The 27,337-nt window shown below is 43.5% G+C and overlaps 1 protein-coding gene across 1 annotated transcript in view; it reads left to right on the forward strand.

The window, feature by feature from the left end:
- The window catches only part of CPXM2 (carboxypeptidase X, M14 family member 2), a 191,624-nt gene that overhangs the window by 79,769 nt on the left and 84,518 nt on the right, over window positions 1–27,337 (forward strand). The window contains exons 5-6 of the mRNA XM_030202559.1: window positions 1,653–1,737; window positions 2,616–2,766. Coding sequence (XP_030058419.1) covers window positions 1,653–1,737; window positions 2,616–2,766 — 236 coding nt within the window. The remainder of the gene's footprint in view (window positions 1–1,652; window positions 1,738–2,615; window positions 2,767–27,337) is intronic.

Consider the following 27,337-nt stretch of genomic DNA (forward strand, 5'->3'; position numbering starts at 1 on the left):
CCCAAATGCAAGGGTCTGAAATACAAATCAATGCATGCATCTACCTTTTCCTACACGAGCACGCAACTCTGGAATGCGCTGCCACGTAACCTGAAAACGATCTATGAATTGACCAATTTCCGCAAACTATTGAAAACCTATCTCTTCGACAAGATATATCACAAAGATCAACATGTATAACTGTATAGTCTTAAAATTTCCAGACTGTCTTATAATGTTTTACAATGTCTTTCTGCTCTAACGCCCTCATGTATTTCACCACCATGTAACACAAAACCCTCTGTAAACCAAATGTATACTCACTGCTATTTCCAGTATCCATGACGAAATGTAAGCCACATTGAGCCTGCAAAGAGGTGGGATAATGTGGGATACAAATGCCATAAAATAAATAAATAAATGTAGTAGTAGTAGCTGTTCAGGGGTTTGGGATTGCCTAATGTGTGTCATCTACTCCTTGAGATAAAGTATTCTGCTCTTTGCTAATCTATGCATAATTTCTAATTTATAGTAATTTCCTAGAATTGTGCTTTGGATCTCCATCCTCTTCGACTGACTACATGTTTCCTTAAGGATATTTAGTCGCTTTTCTTAAGACTGTTTATTCTCATCTTGTTTTCTGTACCAAGTATTTTTCTTGGTGTAATGTTTAAACTTCTGAAAATAAAGGGGGGAAAAGGAGATGTTGTAGGTCTTGCCTGTAGCAGACCTTTTGTTCTTTCCCTTTTTTTTGTTTTGGTCTGCATGATAGGTAGGGATTCCCCTTGACCTTAGAGAAAGCAAAGTTACTCACCTGTAGTAGGTATTCTCAGAGGACAGGATACACATTCCCGCATTCCTGCAGATTTTGTAATGGACTGGCTCTTTGTATCGGTGGCATGCATGTGTGGCACGGTCTTCCAAAGGCCTTGAGAAAGTTACTGGGAAGTGTTCCATGCTGGGCTCTGTCAGATGGCATCACCCATGTGTGGGAATAGGTGTCCTGCTGTCTTCAGAGAACACCTGCTACAGGTGAGTAACTTCACTTTTCACTCAATGTATAGTTAAGTTCTGGAATGTATCGCCAGAGCAAGTGATAGAAGCAGTGGGCGTATGCCTGGGGTTGGTAGCATGGATTCTTTATACTTTTTGGGATTCTGCAAAATACTTGTGACCTGCACTGGCCACTGTTGGAAACAGGATACTGGGCTAGAAGAACCCATGGTCTGATCCAGTATGGCAACTCTCTGTATGCAGCTAACTTTACGCAGCTGCATACAGAATTATCTGCTGTATGAGCGAACATCCCTAAGCTTGGTAGTCATCCACTTGTGTGTCCAATTCAGTTCACTATTTCTCACTCATGGCAGGTGTTTTCTGTAGACGGCAGGACAGATAAAGCCCACAATCCCTCCCACCTCCCTGACAGTTCTGCTATCTTCAGCTCTGAAATTAACAGAGGATACTGCTGTGGACAGAAAGGAACACAAATGCGTCCAATGTCACACCAGAACAGCAGTTCCTTCCTGACACCACTGCATGATATCAGCCACTTGTGTGCGTGATTAATTCTGCTGTCTAGGGAAACCTGTGCTACAGATGAGCAACATCGCTTTTGGAGTAATAAAACTCTTCTTGCACTGAAATAACCCAGATCTTCCTCACTTTTTCAGGAGTGATTGGGTCACATCGTACAGAGTGATGGTCAGTAATGACAGCCACGCTTGGATCACCATCAAAAGTGGGACAGCAGACAGGGTGAGTGCCAAAAGGTTCTGGGAAGAGTTTGAGGAGCAGGAGAGGAGACTGGGTACATGTTTATTGGCATCAGCAGGCTCTCTGAAAGGAAATAAAACAAGTAGAGAGATGTGGAGGTAATTTTATAACAGAACTGTCCGGTGACAACTCCTAAAATGTGCCTAGCAATGGCAATCCCCAACCCGACATTGAAAGGAAAGAAAACTTGATGAAGGTTCTCCAGTAGTAGTGAAAGAAAACCTTATGGATAATAACCCATGAGATCTCCAGTAATAACAATAGAAAACCCCTATGTATGATAACCCAAAGGGTTATGTTTGTGCAGCGCTGCATACGCCTTGTAGCGCTATAGAAATGCTAAATAGTAGTAGTAGTAGGTCTATAGTAATATTGAAAGAAAACTCTATGTATAATAACCTATAACATCTCCTCAAACAATGAAAAAAACCTAGTATGAATAATGCTACAGGGTCCCAGTAACAGTGATAGAAAATGCTATAGATAATAACCCATGAGATCTCCAGTAATAATGAAAGAACCCCCTTTGAATGATAACCTATAGATTCTCCCATAATAATGAAAAAAACACTGAATAATATCCCATGAGATCTGCAGTAACAGTGAAAGAAAACCCTATGGAGAATAACCTATAGAGTCTCCAGTTTTAGCACTCTATGAGAAATAAAGGTAAAGATAATCTTGCAATAATAGGCACGATTGAAGAGAAAAATTGTAGAGGGATAGAAAAGCACCAGTCCTTGTAAAAACATCATTAATTGGATAGGAAATATACATAAAAGCATAGATGTCCTGCAGGCTTCCAGAGGTGGCTGAAGTGAGAAGGCCAGATGACTTACAGAAAACATTTCAATTGTCAGATTTTTGAAGGCAATACAGAGAAGGAGATCCCAGTTCTCAACGAACTTCCAGAGCCAATGGTTGCAAGATACATAAGAATCAATCCTCGCTCGTGGTACGAAGATGGAAACATCTGCATGAGAGTGGAAATTCTGGGCTGCCCCTTGCCAGGTGAGTAACTGACAAGCCCTTTATAAGGTTCCTTCAATTTCAGTGACAGAGTTACTCTGTTTCATCTTTCTTCCTTGAGTGATAGCGTAAAGAGACCCCTAAAGTCAGGCAACCTGTGCATGTGGAAATGCTTGTGTTTTTGGTATTTACTTGCATATATGAACAAATATGTGCTTGAATGACAATAGCATGTAGCGTGTACCTTACAGGTGGGGTTTCACGTGGGTGGAGTCTAGCTTGAGCATGGATGGGATACACACCTGTGTATGTAGGTAAATTGTTCAGCAGTGTAAGTTTTTGTTTATTTATTTGTTACATTTGTATCCCACATTTTCTCACCTATTTGCAGGCTCAATGTGGCTTACATAGTACCGGAGAGGCGATCGCCAACTCCGGTATGAACAAATACAATATGATGTTGAGGTAGGGTAAGGTTCATGTGGAACAGACACATTATGGAATCGTAAAGCGGAAGAGTTATATTATGTCCATTACGTGCTTTGATTTCGTAGTGTTGCAGAGTTCAGGCATTTAAGGTGGATCGGTAGGGTATGCCTTTTTGAACAGGTAAGTTTTTAGTGATTTCCGGAAGTTTATGTGGTCATACATTGTTTTCACGGCTTTTGGTAATGTATTCCACAGTTGTGTGCTTATGTAGGAAAAACTGGATGCATAAGTTGATTTGTATTTCAGTCCTTTGCAGTTTGGGTAGTGGAGATTTAGATATGTTCGTGGTGATCTGGATATGTTTCTGACTGGTAGGTCTATGAGGTCTGTCATGTATCCTGGGGCATCGCCGTAGATGATTTTATGAACCAGGGTGTAGATTTTGAAAGCAATATGTTCTTTGATTGGGAGCCAGTGCAGTTTTTCACGGAGGGGTTTTGTGCTTTCAAGTCGCGTTTTTCCAAATATAAGCCTGGCTGCCGTGTTTTGGGTGGTCCGAAGTTTCTTTATAATTTGTTCTTTGCATCCCGCATAAATTCCGTTGCAATAGTCTACATGGCTTAGTACCATTGATTGTATCAGGTATCGAAATGTTTCCCTCGGGAAGAATGGTTTCACGCTTTTGAGTTTCCACATTGCATGGAACATTTTCTTTGTTGTGGATTTCACTTGGCTCTCTAGTGTGAGGTTACGGTCTAATGTATATTACGAACAAAAGACAGATCCAGGCTAATCTTTGTGCTACAACTCCAGTAGCAAAACCCAAGATGTCTTGAGGATACCATGACTGGACCTGAGCTGTTTCCCCATATTCTTCATCTGGTAATTTGAAACGATTTATTTTCCCCTGTGTTATCAGTCAAGGCCATTACAGGTAGATTACATTTTTTGGAGGCAGCAGGCTATGTACTGTAAAATTATTATTAAGATCTGGCTCACATCTTTTTCAGTGTAACTCAAGGCAAGTTCCATTCAGGTATAGAAGGTATTTTCATGTCCATGGAGGGCTGACAATCTACCTTTGTACCTGAAGCAATGGAGGGTTAAGTGATGTGCCCAAGGTCACAAGGAGCTGTAGTAGTGTTTGAACTGGGTTTTCCTGGTTCTTAGTCCACTGATATATCTCTCAAATCTTAGTATGAGGATATACGCCAGCTCTATGCTTGATGTAATTGCTCGTGCCGAAACACACGTGCGTATATTTTCAGATATTCTAGTAGGTTACAAGTAGTTACCCTTTATAGATCTGCCCTCCATGGGTCTCTCTCTATTGTACCTACTAACAGAGTTACTCTGTATCCCCTCTGTCTCTGTCACAGAGTTACATTGTATCAGACTCGTCTTATTTTATTGACTGAGTTACATAACACTCAGAGCTGGGACCCACTGACCCTACGTTCTTACCCCCCCTTACATTCCCCCCATCCATTCCTTTATTGCTTTACACAATGAACACAAAACCAACTTAGAGTAAGAAAAGGCCACAGCTTTGGTTTATTAATACAAATATGGCAATAAAACAATTCAACTCAAACTACACATAATGTCTTGGATAAAAGCATTTTAAAAATAATAAATTCTAATTCTATCTACTCAACATACTTTATTTCTCCTCCCCCCACCTCGCCACTCACTTTATCAGCAGAGCAGCCGAATTCTTCATGACATCATTAGATTCCATCTCTCAGGCATTAGAGGAAGGTATTAACATTCTATCCAGATGGGCAACAGCTTTCAAAATGAAACTCAATAGTGAGAAAAACAAATTCTTAGTACTGGGGAATTCTTATAAACCATTTTTGGAAACCTCTATTATGATTCAGGGTATCCCTTATCAGTTAGAAAAACAGTTAGATTCTAGGTGTCATTTTCAACTAGAATTTAACACTCGAATCTCACATCAATTCACTGATAATGAACGCTTTCAACAGCTTGAGGAAATTAAGAAGGATTAGGTCCTATTTCAACCAGTCAGTTTATTGGCTATTGGTACAATCTTTAGTTTTGTCGTATCTGGGCTACTGCAATGTTCTCTTTGTGGGTTTAAATGAGGGTCTTCTCAGAAGACGTCAAACACTACAGCAGGCCTAATTTATCTATCATCAAGGTATGTGTCGTCTTCTCTACGTCTGAGAAAGCTGCACTGGCTCCCCGTAATGTCTTGCATATTATTTCAATTATGTTCCATGACTTTTCTAATAATTCATGGTTTTGCTCCCTTATATTTAAGGAACTTAATCCATCTTTCAGTCAGAAACATAGGTAGTACCACTAGGTAGTAGATTACTTCTGCTGCTACCAGTGCTGTGCGGTGACATTTATAGCAGGGGATTCTAAACCGGGGGTGGGGGGTTACCAACCTCAGCCCTTGCCAGAATGAATATATACAGGATATATTTGCATATGATGGAGGCAGTGCATGTACATAAACCCGACTTGATTACGCCCCTCAAGGACCAAAGTTGGGACACCCCTGTGCTGAACATCAGTGCAAAATGTGAACCCTTAACCAAGCTGAATGTACTCACTAGTACTAATCATTTCTTTAGCGCTACTAGACGTAAGCAATGCTGTACACATTATATGCAGGTATTTTCTCTGTCCCTAGAGGGCTCACAGTCTGTACCAGGGGCAATGGGAGGTTAAGTGACTTGCCCAGAGTCACAAGTCCAGTTCCCCGGGATCAAAGTCCGCTGCACTAACCACTAGGCTACTCCTCCACTCCTGTTTGTGCTGAGTGATGTCATGTCTTGGTCTCTTTCTGAGAGTCACCTATAACATCTGCCACTTCTCCTTTTGACCTTCTGTGTTGATTTGAAAGAAACTTAAGTTGTGTATCACCACCACCTTTCCGAAAACTATCCTTCAGAGTTCTACACCACATAATGTCAGTCTGGGTATAACTGCAGAGTCTATCAAAAAATACTCTGAGCAGTACAGGCTTTGTGATGTTTTGCGGCTGAAGATGCAAATTATTGTGTACCCACAAGCAAGAGGCCAAAGCAGACACATATCCTCCAAGGGAGACGCAACAAAATGAAATAATCTTTGCCTTGTCACCCGTTCCTTCTTCAGGTCATAATGAGATTGACAGTAGAAAATTTTATTTATTTTTATTTATTTATTTATTTGTAGCGTTTGTATCCCACATTTTCCCACCAATTTGCAGGCTCAATGTGGCTTACATTTGCCGTAATGGCGGTTGCCATTTCCGGGTAACATGATTACAGATGGTATTGCGTTAAGGTGCATACATGGAACATAATATATATGGAACAGATCATGGTATATATATATACCATGTGCATACATACATGGTACAGAGGAATAATTATGCAAAATCATTGCCACTATGAGCCAAACTGATGGTACAACTGCCTGAAACATTCATGAAAATGTCCTTAACACTGGAAACAGAACCAGTCAGTGGCGTACCAAGGGGGGGGGCAGTGGGGGCGGTTCGCCCCGGGTGCCAGTGGGTGGGGGGTGCTCCGCTCCCGCCGCCTCCCGTGGCCGTTCCCGCGGCGCCGCACATTAAAAAAACCGGCGAAGCAGCATCGCAGGAAGCGCCTCGTGCCCTGCTTGTAAAAAAAAAAAATCAAATCTCCTTCCTTCTTCTTCTCCTCGATTGGAAGGCCCGAGTTGACGTCAAGACTTCAAGACGAGGAGAAGGAAGGAGATTTGATTTTTTTTTTACAAGCAGGGCACGAGGCGCTGCCTGCGACGCTGCTTCGCCGGTTTTAACGGGACTGAGGTGGGGAAGGAGAGGGGCGAAAGGGACTCGGGTGGGGGTGTTCAGAGGGGAGAAGGGGACTGGGGTGGGGGTCTCAGACAGGGGAGGGGAGAAGGGGACTGGGGTGGGGATCTCAGAGGGGAGAAGGGGAGGGGAGAAGGGGACTGGGGTGGGAGTGTTCAGAGGGGAAAAGGGGAGGGGAGAAGGGGACTGGGGTGGGGATCTCAGACAGGGGAGGGGAGAAGGGGACTGGGGTGGGGATCTCAGAGGGGAGAAGGGGACTGGGGTGGTGATCTCAGAGGGGAGAAGGGAAGGGGAGGGGAGAAGGGGACTGGGGTGGGGGTGTTCAGAGGAGAGAAGGGGACTGGGGTGGGGGTCTCAGACAGGGGAGGGGAGAAGGGGACTGTGGTGGGGGTCTCAGACAGGAGAAGGGGAGGGGAGAAGGGGACTGGGGTGGGGGTGTTCAGAGGGGAGAAGGGGGCTGGAACTGGGGGCTGAAAAAAGGGGCAGAGAGAGAGAGGGGACAGATCCTAGGTGGAAGGGGGAGCGAGAGGGAGGGCAGACCCTGGATGGATGGGAGAGGGAGGGCAAATGGTGGATTGAAGGGGCAGAGAGAAAGGGCAGGCAGTGGATGGAAGGGACGGCAGAGAGGGCAGACACTGGATGGCAGACAGAGAGAGAGAGAGAGAGAGAGAAGACAGATGCTGGATGGAAGGAAGACGGTGAAAAGAAGATGAGGAAAGCAGAAACCAGAGACAACAAACTGTAAATAAATATATTTTTTTTGCTTTAGGATAAAGTATTGTAGATGTGTTAAATGTTTATAATAGAACATGTAAATAAGGTAATCTTTTTATTGGACTAATTTTAATACATTTTGACTAACTTTCGGAGAACAAAACCCCCTTCCTCAGGTCAGGATAGGATACTGTAACAGCACTATACTGTACTGACCCGAGGACGGAGGTTTTGGCCTCTGAAAGCTAAATGTATTAGTCCAATAAAATGGTATTATTTTACTTTCTATATTTGTTTTATTTCTATTTGTTAATTTGTAAAGTGGTCATATTTGTTAGTTTTTTTCAAATTTACATCTGCTGTCTTTATATTTTGCACAGTACTAGGGGACAGTTTCTGTTTCTGTGGTGTTGCATTGTATACAGAGTCTGGCATTGGGGGTTCAGTTTAATTTTTGTCTAAATAGAAAGTTTGATTACTTATCCTATAGTGGATTAGGGTGTATCTGTGTTTGTGAAAAAGACATGGCTTTCAGTTGGCATTGACTGTGCAGGATCTACGATCTGTACTATTCTGTCTGGTTTCGTTTTACAATAGGTGAATTGATGTTCTAGTGTTCACTGTAGTGTTTAAGATGCTTTCCTTTTCCTTGTGTGACTCGTAGAAATGACTGCTTATGGTATGGTAGAATTGCTCTACAGGTCCTGAGTGTTTTGTATTCTCGGCATGCCTAGTACTGGATTTGGGGGGGGGGGTGTTAAAAAATGACCGGCCCCGGGTGTCAACTACCCTAGGTATGCCACTGGAACCAGTTAACAAGATCTCAACATATAACACCCCCAGAGAAACAAAAAGAGGAGCTTGGCTGCCATAATATCATGCTTCTCACCCCCAGAGAAACAGCAAGGGGGGGGGGGGAGCTCACCAGCTCCATCATCTCTCAGTCGGAGGCAATACATTGGGATTGCCAAGCTCCTCTTGTTTTTCTGAGCCTGAGATGCTCTCCCTTCCAGAAAAAATAGCTCGGCTGCCCCAACATATAACCTCTCAACCCCAAAGATCCCCCCCTCTTACCAAATCTGCCCAGAAGCAGAGACAAATCAGTGGCATTGCAGTCAGCTCTCAGCAGTTGAAAGCAGTTAGTTGGCAGACCAAGACACAAGGCTGCAGCAGCGGAGCTCCACTCCCACAGAGCATTGCAAAGGCCACACAGCAGAGGAAGATGTGGCTGCTGAACCGCTGTGTGGAGAAAGGCATGCCTTTTCTGACACGCGGCTGCTGCGCTGTTCTAGCTCCTGTGCAGGGAATGGCATGGCTGCTAAAAGATTCAACAATATTCCTGGAGGGAAGCAGGATTACGCCTTTGCACCAATCGTGCTGTGCTGACAAGGGACTGGACCAATCAGATCAAAGCTAAACAAAAAAAAAAAATTAGCATGTTCCTAGGAGGGGCCTAGGCAAACATATTTGTGGGTCTCTCCCCCTTCCCCGAGTTTACTTCTTTTCTTACCCTTGTCCCCGTCCCCTAACATTTCACTTCTCTATAAGTAGCAAGGAAAGTGCAGAGCCTGTCTGTGGACGTTGGTGGCTGTAATACTTTGTGAGTGAGCCGGAGGACCCTGCAAGCACCGGCCTCAAATGGAGAGGCTTAATGGTTAGAGCTGCCAAGTTACCAGTTCCAGGAAGGAAATTCTGAACTAGTCCTGGATTTCTGCAACCCTATCCTGGTACATTATGGGACAAGAAGCACGGATTTAATTTGCTAGTATCTGGGTCTACAAATAACACACTGAATTGGCATTTAAATTCAACCACTAGATTGGCTAAAAATTCTCCCTCTTGGAGCTGGGTAACTTGCCAGCTCTGCAGCAGCGAGCCAAGAACCAAAGAAGTTGTGCAAGTCATTTTCACCTTCCATTGCCTTTGGCACAAACCAGAGGTGCCAAGGGACAATATGTCTGAGGAATATATTTACAAAGTTTTCCATGGAAGCAGCAAAATAAAAAAATAAAAATCACTTTCTTTGTTGTTTATGAAAGGATATAGACAGATAGAAGGCAGCCAGCTGGGTAAAGTCCCTGGGATGAAAACTTACTTTCATTTACTACTAGTAAAAGAGGGCCGTTTCTGAGCAAATGAAACGGGCGCTAGCAAGGTTTTCGTCGCCAAGACCCACCCCCCTCCCTGGCCAACCCCTTCGTTGTTCTGCCATTGCTCCGCCCTCAACGTCATGATGTTTGACGTGAGGGCGGGGCCCGGAGCGATTTTGCAACCCCCCCGCCTCCCTCCCTGTGAACTCCTTCGTTGTTCTGCTATCAAGGTTTTCGTTGGCAACACCCCACCTCCATGCCTCCCTCCCTCCCTGCCAACCCCTTCGTTGTTCTGGCATTGTTCCGCCCTCAACGTCATGACGTTTGACGCAAGGGCGGGGCCCGGAGCGCTTTCCCCCCCGCCTCCCTCCCTGCCAACCCCTTCGTTGTTATGTCATTGCTCCGCCCTCGTGGGTGGGTCCCGGAGCGATTTTGGTGGCTTCACCACCACGAACCTTCGAACCTTTTTGAAGGAAGTCAGGGCTTGGCTTCACTGACATCACTGTCTTCAGAACGTTGAGGGTGAGTTTTATATATATAGATGTGTACAGGTACATTTGTAGCAGTGGATTTTCAAAGGGAAAGTGAGCCCACATTTTCAAAGGAGGCTCTATTTATATGATAAACATACACAAGTGCATGCACTCTCTCCGGCAGTGTCCCCACCTCCACATCATCGGGCAAAGTTCTTTTCCTCAGCCTTCAGCAGACCCTTCACACTTTCTCCCATTCTTCTTAAATTCGTACTCCCTTTCAACAACCCCGGGTTCAATGAATCTCCTGAAGGCCCTGACCTCACGCCATTGGCTGCTACAATGCTCCAGTCCAAGAGCTGTAACATACCAAATTTTATTCAGCGGCACATTTTCTTATCAATTGCTATATTGGTGGAACTCATTACCGTTGAATATTCTGGAAATTTTTCATTACTCTGTATTTAAGAAAGCACTCAAAACCTAATGTTATGAATTTCACTAAACATTTTCCTGATTGTTCTCTATCCGGAAATTTTAAACTGATGCATTTCCAGGAATTTATCCTACCTCTCTAATTTTGTGCACTGCATAGAACTCCTAGGGGACATTGTGGTATAGAAGAGTAAAATGCAATGTGATATCACACAAAAGCACACCTTGGCCCTGCCCTGTACAGCAAGGGCCCCAGGAGTAGGCAACCTCCATGCCTATTTACCCGAGTCACCTGACCCAGTACTAAATCTCATGGCTCATCCCCTATGAGCCTGAGTCCCTGTAGCTTGGGTGATTGCCCACTGTAACAAAGGTGTATATGCTAGAGGAAAGGAGAGATCGAGGAGATATGATATATACACTTAAGTATTTAGAAGGTATTAATATGCAAACAAACCTCTTCCAGAGATGTGTTGGTGGTAGAACTAGAGGACATAAGTGGAGGTTGCAGGGCGGTAGACTTAGGGATAACGTCAGGAAATACTTTTTCACAGACAGGGTAGTGGATGCTTGGAACGCCGTTCCAGTAGAGGTGATGGAGTCAAAAACACTGAGGGAATTCAAAAATGCATAGGATAAACTCAAGAGCCGGTGGTGGGAAGCGGGACTGGTGGTTGGGAGGCGGGGATAGTGCTGGACAGACTTGTACGGTCTGTACCAGAGCCGGTGGTTGGGAGGCAGGGCTGGTGGTTGGGAGGTGAGGATAGTGCTGGGCAGACTTATATGGTCTGTGCCCTGAAGAGGACAGGTACAAATCAAGGTCAGGTATACACAAAAAGTAGCACATATGAGTTTATCTTGTTGGGCAGACTGGATGGACTGTGCAGGTCTTTTTCTGCCGTCATCTACTATGTTACTATAAACCCAAGGGTTGTCTAAATAGGAGGATGGAAACAAAACATGACTGTTGAGGTATTATGTTGGACAAGAGTAGTTGTGTACTAAGGCCAGAGCCGGACAGACTTCCATGGTCTGTGCCCGGCTAATGGCAGAAGACAGGTGTGGATTATGGAACTAAGGCCAATCCTAGATAGACTTTTACAGTCTGTGTCCCACAAAGGGCAAAAGACAGATAAAGATCAAGTCTGTGCGTTGTATATTGCTTTATTATCATGTGTTATGAGTGAGGGTGGGGAAAACATCTCAATGTTGAGATTAGCAAATTAAATACTGTTAGCAATACTTTTGGTTATAACTTATATTGTCTTAAGACTGCATCATATTTAACTACCTATATATAGCTGATATGATGGTACATAAGTACATAAGTAATGCCACACTGGGAAAAGACCAAAGGTCCATCGAGCCCAGCATCCTGTCCACGACAGCGGCCAATCCAGGCCAAGGGCACCTGGTGAGCTTCCCAAACGTACAAATATTCTATACATGTTATTCCTGGAATTGTGGATTTTTCCCAAGTCCATTTAGTAGTGGTTTATGGACTTGTCCTTTAGGAAACCGTCTAATCCCTTTTTAAACTCTGGAATTCGTTGCCGGAGAACGTGGTGAAGGCGGCTAGCTTAGCAGAGTTTATGTGTTTAAACGATTTTATTGAGAATACAGCCAAATAAACATTGTCATACAAGCTCTACATTTCACACATTTCGAGTCTTGATATAATTATACAGTGAGTTATTAAACAGCCTTCAATATTTGAACTTTATACTCCAACCTGGTATTATTTTATTTGCTATTAATGATCCACGTTTTTAACAATAATTGAACCACCTTACAGCGTGGATCTAAATATGTCCCCTCTAACCCACCCATACCAGAAATGACCCTATATCCTACTCAATGATCTTCATATATAATACTCTCCTTACAAAGAAGGGCTCGCAAAGTATCAGCTATTATAACTATATTGAATAAAGAACAATATTCCAATATAAGCGGTCTAGAAGAGCCCGAAGATTCAAGATCTCTCTCCTCACTCAACCCTTTATCCATCCTGTACCTACCCCCCTCCCCCCCCCCTCAGCTTAACTTCCCTCCCCCCCTCCCTCCTTATTCCCCCCCCCTGAAGGAACGTTACCCAATCAACCTAGGAAGTTCATCTTGCGTTTAGAAGTAAGCTCCGACCTCTGGGATTTAAAGTGCCTAGATAGGGGCCCCAGATGGCTAAAAACGTAACTCTCCTTCTTTGTGAGTGTCTAATCTCTTCAGCCTCCCAAGAAGCCAGCTGATGTAGCTGGTTTCTCCAGTGCCAATATGCTGGTGGGTCTTTAACCGTCCAATATTGTAATATACATTTTCTTGCCAGTAAGCACATCTTACGAATCAGCAATACTTCAAAACGATTCTGTCCTCGAAAAGCATCGGGGAGGTCTAAGATTACTTGTTCAACTGTCTTTCTGGTTTTAATACCCAATCTCCCTTCCCAAAAGCCCCAAACCTGAGTCCAGAACCTTTTCACTCGAGTGCAACTCCAAAACATATGTAGGAATGTGCCTGGACTCTTTCCACATTTAATACAATTTGGGCTGCGCCCGCCTCCCATGTGAGCAAGTTGTGAAGTTGTCACATACCCTCTGTGGATACATCGGTATGCACATTCTCTTAAACGAGCATCTGTTACCAACAGATTTCCAGCAGCGCTTCCAACGAGTCCTGCGGATTCGTCAGATGAACCAAAATATCGTCGGCGAAGGCGGCCACCTTAAACATCTCCCTCCCTATCTTTATGCCTTCTATTTCCGGTTGCTCCATTATATCTCTCAATAAAGGATCTAACGTTAGTACGAACAAAAGAGGCGATAGAGGACAGCCCTGCCGCGTTCCCCTTCCCATGGCGAAGTCTGATGTTACAAGCCCATTAACCGAGACTCGGGCTCTCGGGTGCGAGTAAAGTGCTTTTATCCCTGAAAGAAATCTGCCCGAAAATCCGTATTTCCGAAGAACCGCATATAGAAAGTCCCAGCGAACCCGATCAAAAGCTTTTTCCACGTCAAAGCTTATTAATAGGGACTTTTTATTCCCTCTGCTGCTAGTCTCTAAAGAAGCCAGAACTTTGCGGACATTTTTAGCAATTGTACGACCCTTCACGAATCCTGCTTGAGATTCATGTATCAATTTAGGTAGAATTTTTGCTAATCTGTTTGCCATGATTTTAGCTAGTAACTTAATCTCAAAATTTAAGAGCGAAATCGGCCGATACGATGCTGCCAGTTCTGGGTCCTTCCCTTTCTTAGGAATTACAATGATACATGCGGTATTTAAGTTGGGGGGCACTTGCTCTTGTTCTATTAAAGTATTAAACATCGATGTTAGGGGCTCTGCTATCTCTTCCCCCATAAGTTTGTAAAATTCCGCTCTATAGCCGTCCACTCCAGGTGCTTTGAGCAATTGGCTTTGATTAATGGCCAAGAACACCTCCTCTGTTGTGATTAGATCACTAAGTTTCTGCTCATCTTGCATAGTTAGCCGTGGTAAGTTTAACTGCTCCAAATATGAGTCTCCCGACAGACCTTCATCCTGTGGGCTCTCATACAACTTACTATAGTAATTGTAAAAAATGTCACTAATTCCCTGATCTGTGGTAATTCGTCTATTCTGCTCATTTTTCATGGTTATTATCCTAGTTTTCCCTTGCTTCGCCGCAATTAGTCGCGCCATCAACCGCCCCCCTTTATTGCCGTGCTTATAGAGTTGGTATTTATAATAATTCTGTGCCTTCACAGCTTTTTGGTGAAGGAGTTCGTTCAACGCTGTTTGCAAGGAGAGTAATTGTTGTTTACTCTCTAAAGAGGGTTGTCGGCCATATCTCCTCCTCACCTTACTCACTAATTGACTCAATCGTAAGATTTCCTGGAGTCTCGCTTTACGTTTATGGGCCATATAACTTATTATTTCCCCCCTAAACACTGCCTTAGCCGTTTCCCAGTAAAGAATTGGGCGTTCCACGTACGGCTAGCTTAGCAGAGTTTAATTATGCGTTGGTTGAAGAAATATTTTCTCCGATTTGTTTTAAATTTACTAGACTGTAGTTTCATCGCATGCCCCCTAGTCCTAGTATTTTTGGAAAGTGTGAACAGACGCTTCACATCCACCTGTTCCACTCCACTCAATATTTTATATACCTCTATCATGTCTCCCCTCAGCCGTCTCTTCTCCAAACTGAAAAGCCCTAGCCTCCTTAGTCTTTCTTCATAGGGAAGTCGTCCCATCCCTGCTATCATTTTAGTTGCCCTTCGCTGCACCTTTTCCAATTCCACTATATCTTTCTTGAGATGCGGCGACCAGAATTGAACACAATACTCAAGGTGCGGTCGCACCATGGAGTGATATAATAGCATTATAACATCCTCACACCTGTTTTCCATACCTTTCCTAATAATACCCAACATTCTATTTGCTTTCCGAGCTGCAGCAGCACACTGAGCAGAAGGTTTCAGTGTATTATCAACGACGACACCCAGATCCCTTTCTTGGTCCATAACTCCTAACGTGGAACCTTGCATGATGTAGCTATAATTTGGGTTCTTTTTTCCCACATGCTTCACCTTGCACTTGCTCACATTAAACGTCATCTGACATTTAGCCGCCCAGTCTCCCAGTCTTGTAAGGTCCTTCTCTAATTTTTCACAATCCTGTCGCGAGTTAACGACATTGAATAGCTGGTTACTCCCATTTGTAAATCATTTATATATATATATATATATATATATATATATATATATATATATATATATATATATTAAAAAGCAGCAATCCTAGCACAGACCCCTGAGGAACCAGTTTATTATTTATTAATTTAATATACCACCTGCTTTGTGAACAAACCAAAACGGTTTACAATAAAACAAACAAAATTAAAGCAAGAAAGATACTCCAATTGTAGATAGGAAAGAACGAACATCTATACATCATGTATTATAAGACAAATTCACACTAGATTATATAATCCATATCAGTCAGACACACACACAAGAGGGCATGCACCTAACACACCAACAATCTAACCTAAGGGACCAACTCCCCCATTGCAAGGACAACCAGCCATCATGTATCGAATGCTAATTGAAAGAGAGAGGTCTTCAAAGAGGCATAAAATGACAAGTAGGATGATTCTAACTGGAGTTATTGTGGAAGAGAAAATAGAAGGCACTGGTCTTTGTGGATTCCCATCTTGCTTTGGAAGGATGGGGAGGACCAGTCTATTATCATTCAAAGACTGAAGCATGCAAATGGGAACATATGGGATTGTTAGGGAGGCAAGGTAGGCAGGAATGCTATTGTGAAGGACTTTATGCATCAGAGTGAGAATTTTAAATTTGAGTAACCAGTGGAGACGTTTGAGGAATGGTGTAAAGGATCAAAACGATGCACTTGACAGATGATACGTGCCACTGTGTTTTGTAAAGTTTGAAGATGCTTAAGTATAGATAACATTGCCATAAGCATAAAATAAGGAACAGAGGGAGTCAAAATTGATCATATTAATCTACTCTTCCCCTTGGCCCCCAATATGTCTATCAATTCTGATCATTAGTCTGTCATAACCTCACTTTGTATTTGTTCATGCTGGTATTGGCGACTGCCACTACTGCACTATCCGCCTTATTTTTGAAAGAGAAAGGCCCATATTTCGACCCAAATTGGGAGATGGGCATCTTTCTCCCGTGGGCGCCCAAATCGGTATAACTTAAAGCCGATTTTGGGCGTCTTCAACTGCAATCTGTCTCAGAAATGGCCAAAGTTGACGGGGGCATGTTGGAGGCATGGTGAAGGCGGGACTGGGGCGTGTTTATCGGCCAAGGAGAGATGGGCGTCCTCGGCCGATAATCGAAAAAAGAAAGGTGTTTTTAGCGTGAAGAAGTCCCAAAAAAGTGCCCTAAATGACCACATGACCACCGGAGGAAATCGGGGATGACCACCCTTGACTCCTCCAGTGGTCACTAACCCCCTCCCACCCAAAAAAAAACAACTTTAAAAACTTTTTTTTCCCAGCCTATATGCCAGCCTCAAATGTCATACCCAGCTCCATCACAGCAGTATGCAGGTCCCTGGAGCAGTTGTTAGTGGGTGCAGTGGACTTCAGACAGGTGGACCCAGGCCCATCCCCCCCTACCTGTTACACTTGTGGTGGTAAATGGGAGCCCTCCAAACCGCCCCCAAAACCCACTGTACCCACATCTAGGTGCCCCCCTTCAGCCATAAGGGCTATGGTAATGGTGTAGAGTTGTGGGCAGTGGGTTTTGGGGGGATTTGGGGGGCTCAGCACCCAAAGGAAGGGAGCTATGGACTTGGGAGGTATTTTAATGCTTTTTTTTACTTGTTACAAGTGCCCCCTAGGGTGCCCGGTTGGTGTCCTGGCATGTGAGGGGGACCAGTGCACTACAAATCCTGGCCCCTCCCACGACCCAATGCCTTGGATTTGTTCGTTTTTGAGCTGGGCGCTTTCAGTTTCCATTATCGCTGAAAACCGATACCGCCCAGCTCAAATCCGCACAAATACGATGCATTTGGCTGGCACAAACCCTATTATCGGAAAAAAGATGGACGCCCATTTTTTTCGAAAATACGGTTTGTCCCGCCCCTTCATGTACCCGTTCTTGGAGATAGACGCCCATGGAGATGGGTGTTCGAGTTCGATTATGCCCCTCCACGTAAGCCACATTGAGCCTGCAAATAGGTGGGAAATGTGGGATACAAATGCAACAAATGAATTGACCTCAATCTTCACAAGGAAAACATAGTAACATAGTAACATAGTAGATGACGGCAGAAAAAGACCTGCACGGTCCATCCAGTCTGCTCAACAAGATACCTCATATGTGCTACTTTTTGTGTATACCCTACTTTGATTTGTACCTGTGCTCTTCAGGGCATCGTCAAGATAAGGGAACACATGCACTCCCAGTCTGCGTAACGACGCTGCAACTACCGCTAGGTGCCGACGCCAGACCAAAAGGCAGCACACAGTACTGAAAGTGCTGAGTTCCCAGTCGAAATTGAAGATACTTCCTGTGAACTGGAAGTATCGAGGTGTGTAAGCATCCTTTAAGTCCAGAGAGCATAGCCAATCGTTCTCTTGAATCATGGGAAGAGGGGTGCCCAGGGAAACCATCCTGAACTTCTCTCGAACTAGAAATTTGCTCAGGCCCCTTAGGTCTAGGATGGGACAGTGTTTATTACTACTACAACTATTTAGCATTTCTATAGTGCTACAAGGCATACGCAGCGAGAGAAAGACAGTGATGTATCAGTAGTAATCCCAAGATGTTTGAAAGAGGATACAGGAACTGGCACAACTGATGATGGAGATGAAGAGCCTGTGATCCAATATACCATTGTCTTTTCAGGGTTCATTGGTTCTTCAACCACTGTGCTACCAATGCAGACAGTTTTGGAGAGGTTGTAAGTCAATAGAATTCAAGTCAGTATAAAATACAAAAAGAAAGTCATCGGCGTAAGAGTAGGAACTGATCCCAAAAGACTGGATGAATAAAGCCAATGGACAAAGAGACTGAAAAGCACTGGTGAGAGTACAGAGATACACCACATAGTAAAGAAAAAAAAGAGCTGAACAAGACGAAGATTGAGTCATGAAATGAATGTTGCCCAAGAAAAGAGGAGAACCAATCAAATACCGACTCAGAAATACCTAGAGAAGCCAGGCGGTTTAGCAGAAGATTTTGGTTGATCAGGTCACAGGCGGCTGAAAGATCTAATGAATTTCCTTCTGTTCCAGATTACTATGAAGTTCATTCAAAAGAGCAGTAATTACCGTTTCGGTGCTGAACCCTGTCCTAAAGCTGGACTGTACATAAATAGATATATGAGTGGAGCTGGCTCAAGATGACCGATTCTGCAATTTTGGCAAGAAATGACAGATTGGAGACTGGCTGATAACTCTTGGCCTGCAGTGTTAAGCATGAGTTGACTATAACCTGCACAGAGTGGCAGATGTAGCTTCACCTTGTTGGGCAAGAATTTATCTGCCATCATTTACTGTGCCACTGTATTACATTGTATCAGACTCTCTCCTTTCTATCAGTGTGAAAGATTCATGCTCTCTCAGGGCTGTCCCTTCTCTTACTGACAGAGTTACAGTGTATCAGGCTCTCTCCAAAATCTGTGCCAGATTCATGGTCTCTGAGAGTTCTCTCCTTTTACTGTCAGAGTTACATTGTATCATGCTATCTGTCTTCTGTCTCTGTGAGAGGCTTATTGTATATAGCAGGGGTGTAGCTACGCCAATTTCGGCCCAGGCCCGCCCACCCAAGCGCACGCACACTGCAGCAGCAGCAGCCTAGCGTACAGCAGAGACGGCACCCGCTCGCACTCTGGCTCAGCTGATCTCTCCAGGAGGTTCCTTCCTGCTTCCAGCCCGATTGGCCCGCCCACCACGCCACCCAAGCAAGCGCACAATACATACTCACTGACTGCAGCAGCGAAGCAGCAGCCTGGCCCTGCCGTAAGCGTACTACTGCTACCACGTTGGGGGCCGGGCACCCGCTCAGGGCAGGCTCAGCTGATCTCTCCACTCCAGGCCCATCGCGTAGGCTCGTAGCTGTTTTCCATCCATCCTACGCGACATGGCTGTGCGCAGCAGTGGATGTGCTCAGCCTCGCTCTTGACTCGCTCCTCGGCTCCGTCGTTGGTTCGCTCGGGCATAGCTGCACGTGCACGCACGGCACGCAGGGGGTTGACTATTAGTGCGAGCCTCAGCCTGGCCCTGCCCTGAAACGTGGGAATTTGGGAAAGGAAAAGAAGAAGGTTCTAGTTGGAATCGAGATCATTCCAGTTCCAGAATCGAGTTAGCAGCAGCAGCAGCTGCCAGCCCAGCCCAGCAGCAGGTAATAAATTGTAAATGCTTTTTTTTTTTACATCATATAATTAACATCATCTTGTAATTTTTTTTAATTAAGCTAGCTGGGGCCTGGGCATTATTAAAATGTATTGTTGTGGAATTTCTGGGTGGGGTAAGGGTTCATCTTAACTGTTGTTGTAATCTACCTTGGGAAGTCTGGTGTTATAAAGATGATGGAATATATTGAAATTAAATGGAAGTAGAATTAAACTCTCCTTTCATTGGGGCACATGGAATCAGATCTTAATTTGTTTTGTAGAAGTTTACCTTTTCGATACACAAATGGATTATTCTGTTTTGAACATGTTTCAGGGGCAAGTGGTTTTATTAGTCAAAATAAAAATAAATATTTTGTTTCATGCAGATTTCTTTTGTTTAAAAATAAATGGGCTTTATAAGCCCCTAATGCTGCCCATATTAGTTTTCTTATATTTTGTTCTTGTGATAACTTATGATGGTGCCCTGGGCCCACGCCTTATAGCTGGATAATTCTTCAGGCTGGTTGGGTGGCATTACTGAGGCTTTTTTTTCTCCACTTTCTAATGGATGGGTTGTGTTTGTCTGTCTGGGTCACATCAGGTGTATTAAAACTACTAGTGTATTTGCAGCTTTCTGGCTGTGAGGTTGGATTTTCATATTGAATTTGAGAGCTTGGGTATATGAATGATAACTTATACTGTGCTAAAACTGAAAACTCCTATCTCTGTCTGGTCAGTAATAAAAGGAGGTCATTGTGAACACTGTCCACCCTAAAAGGTTGTTTTGTGGCTGTACATGAAGAATTGTGATATTGAATAAATAAGTGTATGTGTGTGTCCCTAGTCATGATGCATCCTAAGTTTATATAATCCTTTCAAGAAATCCAGTTAATCTTTTAACTTATTAGTGGAGCATAACCACAGAGGCTTGGTATGGTTGCATTTTCAATATGGTAATACTAGGGCCCAGCTAGGCTACAGGGAGAGGTGGGGGAGTTAGGGTAGAGCTGATGCCTAGCTGCAGGGATAGATGTTGGGGAAGGGAATGATAGAGCTGATGCTGGGCTATGAGGATGGATGGGGGAAAAAGAAGGGAAAGGTAGGGCTGATGCTGGGCTATGGGGATGGATGGGGGGAAAAAGAAGGGAAGGGTAGGGCTGATGCTGGGCTATGAGGATGGATGGGGGGGGGGGAAAGAAGGGAAGGGTAGGGCTGATGCTGGGCTATGGGGATGGATTGGGGGGTAGGGAAGGGCAGAGAAGGGTTTTGGTCCTCTGTTCTGTAATTGTTGAGGGTTGGTATGTGTTCTGCATGTGACTGAGGTGAGAGATTTTGCTGGCATGTAGTTTGTGTTGTATGAATCTGACGTCTGAATTTTCCAATGGAATGTGTATTGCTGCTATGTATATTCACCTCTGCCTTTATAACAGTACTGTTGTTGGTAAACGTGTTCAGAATTGGTGTTAAGGAGCTTCTTTGCAGCCTTTAGTGTTACTTCACAAAGTACCTGGCAGTGAGGGGATTTTGTATTGCTATTATTGAGGTGCTACCAGAATTTGAATACATTTCTCCTATGCAGGATCATGCCATGTGTGTTGAGAAGTTTGCCGTTGTAGTAGACTTATGTATGGTCAATTTTAAGATATGGGATAATGTAATCATATTTAAAAATATCAATTTTTCCATTAAATATGTATGTGGTTATGTTGATTCAGGGCAGCTGTTGGGCAGACTACTTAGAAATCCATTATCAAGGGCATTCTAAGGCATTATTTTGTATTATCACACTACTGTATACACAGTGCCCACCCATATTAGCTCTGGGTCCGCCCAAAATCTCAGATCTGGCTACGCCACTGGTATATAGGACTCTCCTTCTATGTCTGTGCCAGAGTTATTCTGTATTGGGCTTACTTCCATCTCTCTGACAGATTCATTCTCTTTCTCTTACTGACAGAGTTACACAGTATCAGACTCTCTCCCTTATATCTCTGTGACACATTCATGTTCTCTCAGGAATCTCTCCTCTCTTGCTGACAGAGATATACTGTATCTGACTCTGTTCCTTCTACCTCTGTGACACATTCCTGATGTCTTAGGGCTTTCTCTTCTCTTACTGACAGAGTTACACTGTATCAGACTGTCTCCCTTCTATCTCTGTGATAGATTCATGCTCTCCCAGGCTGTCCCTTCTCTTACTGACAGTTACACTGTATCAGGCTTTCTTCCTTCTTTCTCTGAGATGGTTTTTCTTATGGGGCTCACTTCCTTCTATCTCTGTGAAAGGTTCATGCTCTCTCACAAGGAGGTTAGATGAAAATTGGAGGCAGGATGACATCAAAAAGTTGAAGCCACTTAGGTTAGTCTGTGTTTCCCTTTCCCCACGCAGCCGTCGTTCTGCGTATACTCACAGCAAAGCAAACAAACCTATGAGCTGCTACATCCACCTTGTCATTCTTTATTGCTGGTAGCATTTGTATTTGATCTGGATGTACACAGAGGAAGTATAATACTACTACTATTTAGCATTTCTATAGCGCTACAAGGCGTACGCAGCGCTGCACAAACATAGAAGAAAGACAGTCCCTGCTCAAAGAGCTTACAATCTAATAGACAAAAAATAAATAAAGTAAGCAAATCAAATCAATTAATGCGAATGGGAAGGAAGAGAGGAGGGTAGGTGGAGGCGAGTGGTTACAAGTGGTTATGAGTCAAAAGCAATGTTAAAGAGGTGGGCTTTCAGTCTAGATTTAAAGGTGGCCAAGGATGGGGCAAGACGTAGGGGCTCAGGAAGTTTATTCCAGGCGTAGGGTGCAGCGAGACAGAAGGCACGAAGTCTGGAGTTGGCAGTAGTGGAGAAGGGAACAGATAAGAAGGATTTATCCATGGAGCGGAGTGCACGGGAAGGGGTGTAGGGAAGGACGAGTGTGGAGAGATACTGGGGAGCAGCAGAGTGAGTACATTTATAGGTTAGTAGAAGAAGTTTGAACAGGATGCGAAAACGGATAGAGAGCCAGTGAAGGGTCTTGAGGAGAGGGGTAGTATGAGTAAAGCGACCCTGGCGGAAGACGAGACGGGCAGCAGAGTTTTGAACCGACTGGAGAGGGGAGAGGTGACTAAGTGGGAGGCCAGCAAGAAGCAGATTGCAGTAGTCTAAACGAGAGGTGACAAGGGTGTGGATGAGGGTTTTGGTAGAGTGCTCGGAAAGAAAGGGGCGGATTTTACGGATGTTGTAAAGAAAGAAACGACAGGTCTTGGCAATCTGCTGGATATGAGCAGAGAAGGAGAGAGAAGAGTCAAAGATGACCCCAAGGTTTCGAGCTGAGGAGACAGGGAGAATGAGAGAGCCATCAACAGAAATAGAAAACGGGGGGAGCGGGGAGGTGGGTTTGGGGGGGAAAATGAGAAGCTCGGTTTTGGTCATATTTAATTTCAGGTGGCATTGAGACATCCAGACAGCAATGTCAGACAAGCACGCTGAAACTTTGGTTTGGATGCAAGGTGAGATATGAGGGGTAGAAAGGTAGATTTGGGAGTCATCAGCATAGAGATGGTAGGAAAAGCCATGGGATGAGATTAATGAACCAAGGGAAGAAGTGTAGATAGAAAAGAGGAGGGGACCAAGAACAGAACCCTGAGGTATGCCGACAGGCAGAGGGATAGAAGTAGAAGAGGATCCACCAGAGTGAACACTAAAGGTGCGGCGGGAGAGGTAGGAAGAGAACCAGGAAAGGACAGAGCCCTGGAATCCAAGTGAGGACAGGGTATCGAGAAGTATGCTGTGATCGACAGTGTCAAAAGCAGCGGAAAGATCAAGAAGAATGAGGATGGAATATTGACCTCTGGATTTAGCCAGTAACAGGTCATTGGAGACTTTAGTAAGTGCAGTTTCGGTTGAGTGGAGAGGGCGAAAACCAGATTGTAGTGGGTCAAGAATAGCATGTGAGGAGAGAAAATCAAGGCAGCAGCGGTGAACAGCACGCTCAAGTAATTTGGAGAGAAAAGGAAGGAGGGAGATGGGTCGGTAATTAGAGGGACAAGTAGGGTCGAGTGAAGGCTTCTTAAGGAGAGGTGTGACCACAGCATGTTTAAAGGTAGCAGGGACAGTTGCAGTGGAAAGTGAGAGGTTGAGAATGTGACAGATAAAAGGAATAAGAGCAGGAGAGATGGCATTAAGAAGGTGGGTGGGAATGGGATCAGAGGAACAGGTGGTACATTTTGAGGAAGAAAGGAGAAGTGTAGTTTCCTCAATAGTAACTTCAGGAAAGGAGGAAAGGGAATGAGGGGAAGGAGAGAGAGGGGAACGGACTAGTGGAGGGAGAGGTGGCGAGGTAGAGAATGCAAGGTTTATCTTTTGAACCTTGTTGTGAAAGAATTCAGCAAGGGTCTGAGGAGATAATGAAGGGGGAGTTGGGAGAGGGGGCACCTTCAGGAGAGAGTTCAATGTGGTGAAGAGAAGTCGAGGGTTAGAGCCAAGAGAGTTAGTCAGTTGGATATAATAATCCTGTTTGGCGCGTAAAAGAGCAGATTGGAAGGAGGTCAGCATGAACTTAAAGTGTAGGAAATCAGCAAGGGCCCGAGATTTCCGCCAGAGGCGTTCGGCGGAGTGGGTACAGGAATGTACAGTAGATAGCGGATATTAGAAGTCAGCCAAGGTTGGGGATTTTGTGCGCCTTATAGGGCAGGTCATCAAAGGTGCAAGAGTGTCTAAGGCAGAGGATAGAATATTGTTGTAAGAAGAAACAGCCTCGTTGACAGACGTGGATGGTGCCACAGTAGAGAGGAGGTTTGAAACATGGGAGGATAGAGATGAAGGGTCAATATCGTGAAGATTCCTAGATAAATTAGATAAGATAGGGCGGGACTGGGAGGGAGGAGATTTAAGTGTGAAAGTTATAAGATGGTGATCAGAGGAGGGAAGATCAGAAGCAAGGAAACTAGAGGTAGAGTAGTAGTTTGTTATATATCGTAATCAGTGTGTCATTTGGAGGGTCTGGTTATAGGACACCCTAGCATGTGTTATTTTCATGCAGAAATTTTTTTCTTTTGGTTAGAGGCCACTAAGACATCGTAACACGTCCATTGTTTTACAATGTCTCTATTACACCAGTATATTCTATTCCTAATGCCTGATAATGTCTTCTGTAATGCCACTATTTTGTACTTCATGACCATGTAACCCAAAATCCTTCTGTAAAACCAAATGTATATCTTTTGCTATTTCCATTATCCATGATATATTGTAAGCCATATTGAGCCTGCAAAGAGGTGGGAAAACGTGGGATATAAATAAATAATTAAATAAATGTTATGAGAATCAGGTGCTCAACATTCAGCGTTTCTATCTATTTATTTCTATCTATCTATCTATTTACTTAATTATGGCAGTTATGTCCCACATTAAACATGAATTAGGTTGAAACCTGGGAGTATTTAAAATCTTTTTTTCCTGTGCCTAGATCAAAATAAAAAGATGGTTTGTGGGAATTTGTTCTTTTTCTGTTGTGGAATGCAGTGGTTAATTATAAAAATGTGCTTAATATTGTTACTACTATTACTACTGATTGATATACAGCAGAAGTTAACCAAGTCGACTTCATGCTTTGCAATATAATTTTAACAGCATTTTCTCAGTTATTACCCAAATGCAAACACAATTATAATGTTTTTGGATGTTACTGAATTCTATTATTCCTACTTAAGCACACAACTATGGAATTCACTACCAAAAGATCTGAAAACCACGAGCAACCACCTAAACTTCCGTAAAAACTTAAAACCTCATCCTTTTAGAAAGGCTTTACCCGACAGAACCAATATAAACGCTCAGCCACTGAAACACATCATCACTAAAACACAAAATGGATGTAACGCAATTCTTCAGTTGTTTGTTTTTACTCGTTCCCCCAGTGGATGAAGCACATTAGTTCCCCATTTTAATCATATTATCACCTTGTAATTGTTAACACCGCAGTTCTTAATCATCTTGTAAGCCACATTGAGCCTACAAATAGGTGGGAAAATGTGGGATAGAAATGTAACAAATAAATATCTCACTGTATTTCCAGTTTTGGCACAGTATCATCACAAGGGCAAAATACAAGAAAACCAACGGACTGCATTAGTGCTTATAGTCCATTTAGGGCTTCTTTTATAAAGCCATGGTAGCAATTCCCATCCCATAAGAATTGAATGGGTTTCCTCTTAATTGCTGCACTGAGAATTGGTAGCATGGTTTTGTAAAAGAGGACCTTATGTTTAAACAAATGAGAGGTCTGCATGATTTTCTCATAATAAAACCACTTGTCCCTGAAACATGCTCAAAACGGAATAATCCATTTGTACAAAAGAGATGAGGTGAAGATGTGATTGCAAGTGCCCCAATGAAAGAAGAGTTCAATTTTACTTCCAATCTTTATAACACCAGGGCTTCCCAAGGCGGATTACAACAGTTAAGATGAACCCATCAGTAAACAGGACATCCTCACTGAAATGTGGTGATGTATTACTGTATTGTATGGAACAATGTAGAAAAACCAGCACAAAATACAACCTTTATTAGTACTGTTTCTACCAGCTAGAATAAGTTTTGAAACTGTTTTAGTAATATTCAGTTTTTATTTCATGATATTTATATCTACATATGGGAAGCTTTCAAATAAATTAAAAAGCTGTCAAATAAGTAAAAAAAAAAAAATCTGTTGTCCTCCACCTTTTAAGGCAGTGCCTATCCATCTGGAACAGCTTTTGACTTTTTACACATGAGGCGTAGGCAGTCCCTTACGTCTAATAATCTTTTGCTATTGTTTTCAATAGCGTTTGCTATTGTTTTGTGAGAACCAGGGTGGTAGGAAGCTCCATCTACTGGCTTCAGCCCGTGTAATGGGCTTGATAGGTTCACCCTGTCTCCTGTTTTATCTGACCCTCTGCTCTCTCAGGGCTCTCTTCCATCTCTTGCTGCAGAGCTACATTGTATCAGACTTTCTTCTTTCTGCCTCTGTGACATGTTCATGATCACTCAAGACTCTCCCTTCTCTTAGTGGTAGAGTCACACTGTATCAGACTCTCTCCCTTCTACATCTGTGACACATTCCTGATCTCTCAGGGATCTCTCCTCTCCTCTCTTACTGACAGATTTATGCTGTATCAGACTCTCTACCTTCTGTCAGTGAGAGCACTTCTCTTCTTCATCTGGCTCAGATTTACACCCTTCCCTTTGCCTCATTAACAGGTTACAATATGCAGGTTCAGTTTTGCTTTGTTCACTCTTTTGCTGTCGAATTCTCTTATGGAGCGGTGCAGTTTCCTTGCTAGTAAACCTTGTTCTTTCCATTACTTTCCTACTGTTTTTTAATAGCAGTTTTTTTTTCCTAGGTCAACAATATTCCCATTAGATTTCTTATCTTTCATATACAGATACATTTTTTTCCACATTAAGGGATGTATTCTGCCAACTGTACGCTCAAAACTTCTACAAACAGAATCATTAATCAGAGAAAATCTTTGGTACTAAAAACAAATCCTTAAAAGGCTGAAAAACCTGCTGCAAAATGAATAATGTTGTCAGTGCTGGAATTTTCTAGGCATTAAACTCATGTGGAGAAGTAACCCATACACCCTGATAAATGATCACATTACTCCTTCCTACTACTTCTCTGATGGCTGGGCTAGAAGTACATAAGTACATAAGTAATGCCATACTGGGAAAGACAAAAGGTCCACCGAGCCCAGATTCCTGTCCCTGACAGCGGCCAATCCAGGTCAAGGGCACCTGGCAAACTACCCAAATGTACAAAACATTT

The sequence above is a fragment of the Microcaecilia unicolor genome, chromosome 5 (genome assembly GCF_901765095.1).
Source record: "Microcaecilia unicolor chromosome 5, aMicUni1.1, whole genome shotgun sequence".
NCBI lineage: Eukaryota > Metazoa > Chordata > Amphibia > Gymnophiona > Siphonopidae > Microcaecilia > Microcaecilia unicolor.